The following is a 4702-nucleotide window of genomic DNA, read 5'->3' as shown; positions in this document are numbered from 1 at the left end:
CTGCAGGAGTGGTCAGTGAGATGATGTTGTCAATGCATTCGTACGGAAAAGGCACTTGCATGATCATTTCTGTTTCCTCACTGTGTTTCTGCATATATAATGTATCAAGATATAAACTAAATAAATTAAATGATCGAGAGAGATCAAGAGTACGATCAAAGTGGAATAGCAAAGCACTGAGCCATATAGATCTTTTAGACTTCAGAGGAAGAATGAAAAACTATAAAGCAAAAGAAAACTATAAACACCTGAAATGGTTTGATACATGAACAAAATGTCGACACTTTGCTTTCCTTGTTACAATTGGAAGGTATTATCCAGAGAACGACATTTCCCTTCTTTCTTTTCCCACAGCTATTGTTCCTACCAAACCACTGCGCGCACAAGTAACTGTTAATTGGGAAAAATAATAAATCAGCTCTTAGAAGAAATTTTGATCATATTATCGGTCTGGATCCGGATCCTCTCCTAATAAGCCTCTCCTAATATTGCCTAATAAAACGATCACCACCGTTCCATTTTAACCAAGGGCCAAGATGCCTCCTACTCTAACTCAAAAGCTATTTTCTCATTTACAGAACAGATGCTTTGCACTACAGTTGTATAGGCGTAGAGGTCTTATGTTTTTTTCAGTTGTAGTATTGCATTGTCTGTCTTTTGGGACTCTAGTTTTGTAGTATTGGATCGTCCGCGTTTTTAGACTTTAGCTTTCGTACTAGATTAGTCAAATAAGGGCTCTTAGAGCTTGTATAGGAGTTCTATCTCCCGCTTGACCATGTGCTACCGGTCATATTGGCTATGCCAACTAAAACTATCTCCATTTCCCTAAAAAAAAAAAAAATTGTAACTCATATTTTATTTTATTTTACATTAAAAGTTATCCATTATGCATCTAATTCTATCAACAAGCAATGCATCTATTTCTAATTCTATCAACAAGCAATGCATCTATTTCTAGCTATTTAGGACTTACTTTCTTCAGAAGTGTCATCATAGCATTCGCTCTCGATTTGAGATGCTCTAACACTGCTTCCTGTATATGTATTTAATTAGGAGAAATGTAAGTATATGTGTACAATACATGCACGTTCTACAATTACCATATGATACATGTTAATTATTTAATATACACACTCGAATAAAGACCTTATTACCATAAGGGGATTATTGTGTAGTTATCACATGAGTCGTCACAAAGTAGTATTAGTTATTCTAACCATACTTTTTTATATTTTGGCCAGGTTCGAATTCGTCTTTTTTCTTTTGTTATATAATAATTGACTAACAATTTACAAGAATCGAACATAAGACATACAAGAACCGAACATATCATATGATGTCTTGCAAAACAGAGATTTATGTCACTAGAATATATAATATTACAATCTTGAGTAAAAACCTGGCCAAGTTAATTTTAAAAAGNTAAAAAAAAAAAATGTAGTAGTAGACTAGTAGTCTAATTTCAGTTCATACGTGCATATTTTTTTTTTTGAGAATGCATACGTGGTGCTTTGGAGAAAAAAAAATCACATTGATTGTAATGCATGCCCTACATAATTACCTCTTCCTTATCGGGTTGTTTGACCTTTGTCCTGTTTGTCGAACCCAATCTCATCCCAACTGCTGGCGATGAACAATGAGGTTCAGCTGTTACCTTTTTAACATTCCTCGGCACATCCCGAACTGTAGGGGAAGGAGGTTCAGTTTCAGCAGCTACTGCAATTTCAATTGGACTACCACTTCCTTCATTTTTGTCGACTGCCATCTTGTCTATATTTGTTGCACACTTTAATGCTGAATCAACAAGAGTTGAACACAATGTCTCCACATCCGTCGATCCCTGCAAACTCAGTACATCTAATCCAGCTGCAGTTTCCATTTGATCTTGTACCACATCACTCCGTTCATTGGACTTCACCCCCTTCTGATCTATAAGAATCTTTGCTGAATCCACCAATGCCTCCTTAATCACATCCCTTGAAACCTCCATGTTGACTTGTGGTACGTCCCGTATAACAGCAGGTGATCCAGGTTCTACTGGACTGTGACCTTTACCTCCAAGATCATCAATTTGTTCTACACCTCCAGCTTCAATGTTCTTGATCACCGCCTCTATTTTGTCTGCTGAATCCGAAGTCTCCTTCACACTCTTTTCCACTTGCACTTTGAGTCGAATGATGAGCCTTTGAAGAGAGTTGTTCAAACTCAGAATTTTGGTGATGTGCTCGTTCTTTTTGTAATTGGCCCGCTTGCGAATCTTGGAGCATTTGCGAACGAGTTCCGCACCATTCTTTAATTGTTTAATAAGATTTTTCACTTCTTCCTTTGGAAGATGCAATATCCTGTTGTATTTAGCTATCTCTTCTGTCAGTGGCTGTAAGCAATTCTCCCTATTGCTTGCCAAACCAATTGGCAACAGATGAAGTGGCACAAACCCTTATAAACCCACATACAAGGTCTCATATTCCTAATGTGGGGTTTATATCTCAACACGCCCCCGCACGTATGGCGAATCTTCAAGCTTAACACGTAGACAACATTTGGGTGACGTGGAGTGCGTGTAGTCATTAGGCTTCACACGTGGATGTGGGTAACCCGCTCTGAAACCATGATAAAATAATCTGGGGTTCACATCCAAAACCAATTGGCAATAGATGGAGTGGCCCAAACCTTTATAAACCCACAAGCAATGTCTCATAGTCCCGATGTGGGATTTATATCTCAACATTGATAACATGGCATTCATGATCACACTAGCAAAATCTAGTTATGAAAATGAAGAACACCGAGAGGCAGAGGAAGAAAACTTGAAGCAACTTTCTCTGTGTTTTTTTATAAAATGCAGAATTGTCAAGTAGAATTATTACAACCCAAAAACCTATTTATACTAACAACTATTACAGCATAAAAAGAAAATATCTGAAGGAAAAGCCACATAAGCAGAGAGAAGCCACAACTTGCTTGACAGCTGGAAGCCACTACCCTTCAATTAAGACATAAGCATGATCTTAATCATCTTCTAACAGTTTGTCCTTGTTAGCAATTTCCAAACTTACGAGATCGGTGATGTTTTTCTTTGCCTCCATTTCTAGTTGGGCTATCAGTACTCTAAGAGATCTATCCAACTCACTTAGTTGTTCTGCCCAATCAGGCCCTAAACAATTATAGCAGTTGCCCCAGATGCGGATGTTCCACATGCTAAGCTTCAACACCATATCCACCAGCTCTTTACCCTCCAACATTTTTGTTCTGAGGCTTTGTATTATCTCGGTTGGGAGATTAAGTCGAACATTATTATCTTCTATCCCTTGGATGATGTAAGGTTGTAAACCATCAAGCGTTATTTGAAGGTTTTGGAGCTGGATTCTAAACTTCCTAGATTTGCGAATCCCCAGCTTAACCCCATCATACAGAAGTTGAAAAGGTATACCACCAACAAAATTTAGAGCCATACTTACAACAAACCAAACCAAGTTATAATGTAATTATTTTCGAATCTAAACTTCACCAACCTCGAGTGCTGCTGCTGCTTGGTTGAGACTTAAGACCAGCTAGCTTTGAAGACGATCCATCTGAACTGTGAGATCCCGTACTCCTGTAGCCTCCTTGAATTGATGATTAACTTCTGCAGCCTTTCTTTTCCGAGTACAAAAGTGATAATGCGCTGCAGTTCGGTGACCATATGACAAGTCAAGCTGCCTGACTCAATTATTTCATCTTTCTGTTCATGTACACCGAGAAAATTTACTTCTACGTACAAAAAGAAAAATAAATATGAAAAGAAATAAAACGAATGGAGGAGAATAAACGGTGAGTTTTGGAATGTACTCGATACTCTGAGTACTTTGTTTGTCTGGAGTACGTGTCAATCAATGATTGGCAAGTGTAAATTACTTCCTCGTCATCCCCTTACTCCAGAAAAGCAAATGCACTTTATTTTTTAGGGTGGGTTGAACAAATTCTCAATCCGAGTTAATACAATAGGGAGAAATACAAAACACTACCTGACAAAATTTCAATTAACAAATCAATCAACAACAATTTCACTTGTACAGTTTAGTCCTTTTTTTTTTTTTTTTTTTTTTACTTTACTTTTTTACCAAATAAGTCTAAGAATTACTGTCCTAAGAACTAGCCTTCAATATTCCATTTTTTCACCTAACGACACCTTGTCTTTCTGGTTACTTAACTTAGCGGAATCACTGCTGCCTTAGTCTAGTAAAACTTCTTAGTACTTACTAGCAAAGTAAAAACAAAACATACTAACAATCAAACTTAATTATTGCTATTTTTGTGCCGGATTATAGGGCACAAGCTAGAATTCATTTATTCAAACATAAAAACAAATATACAATCTAGAGCCTCGCTCTCAGGTAAACAGCTAAAGGCTGTTTAGCTACTCATGATTACAAGATAGATACTTACTTGTATATACAACACTTCTTACCAGATGATTACAGCACACCACACAATAAACACTCTATTATTCTCACACTATACTAGACAACTGTTTTCTGGCTATCTTACTTCTTGAGAAAGGTTGAGAGAACTTCTATCTTGAGTTTCTGATCCATGCCTTCTCAAAGACGCCTAAAGCTCCTTTTATAGGGAGCGGACTCTAAACTGGAATTAAAAACACTTATACGTAGTGGGGGACAAGAGGTATCTTATCTTATACGTAGTGGGGGACAGGAGGTATCTT

The 4702-nt window shown here is 37.3% G+C and overlaps 1 protein-coding gene across 1 annotated transcript in view; it reads right to left on the bottom strand.

Annotated features, from left to right (window-relative positions):
* LOC101303670 overlaps nucleotides 1–3452 on the bottom strand; it is a 3910-nt gene extending 458 nt beyond the window's left edge. The window contains exons 1-6 of the mRNA XM_004310228.1: nucleotides 3057–3452; nucleotides 2902–2983; nucleotides 1562–2436; nucleotides 974–1033; nucleotides 249–374; nucleotides 5–88 (exon numbers count right to left, since the gene is read on the bottom strand). Coding sequence (XP_004310276.1) covers nucleotides 5–88; nucleotides 249–374; nucleotides 974–1033; nucleotides 1562–2436; nucleotides 2902–2983; nucleotides 3057–3452 — 1623 coding nt within the window. The remainder of the gene's footprint in view (nucleotides 1–4; nucleotides 89–248; nucleotides 375–973; nucleotides 1034–1561; nucleotides 2437–2901; nucleotides 2984–3056) is intronic.
* Nucleotides 3453–4702: the final 1250 nt, after the last annotated feature.

This window comes from Fragaria vesca, unplaced genomic scaffold, assembly GCF_000184155.1.
Source record: "Fragaria vesca subsp. vesca unplaced genomic scaffold, FraVesHawaii_1.0 scf0513167, whole genome shotgun sequence".
NCBI lineage: Eukaryota > Viridiplantae > Streptophyta > Magnoliopsida > Rosales > Rosaceae > Fragaria > Fragaria vesca.
The sequence above is the reverse complement of the archived record's forward strand: the minus strand, read 5'-3'. Positions and strand labels throughout refer to the sequence as shown.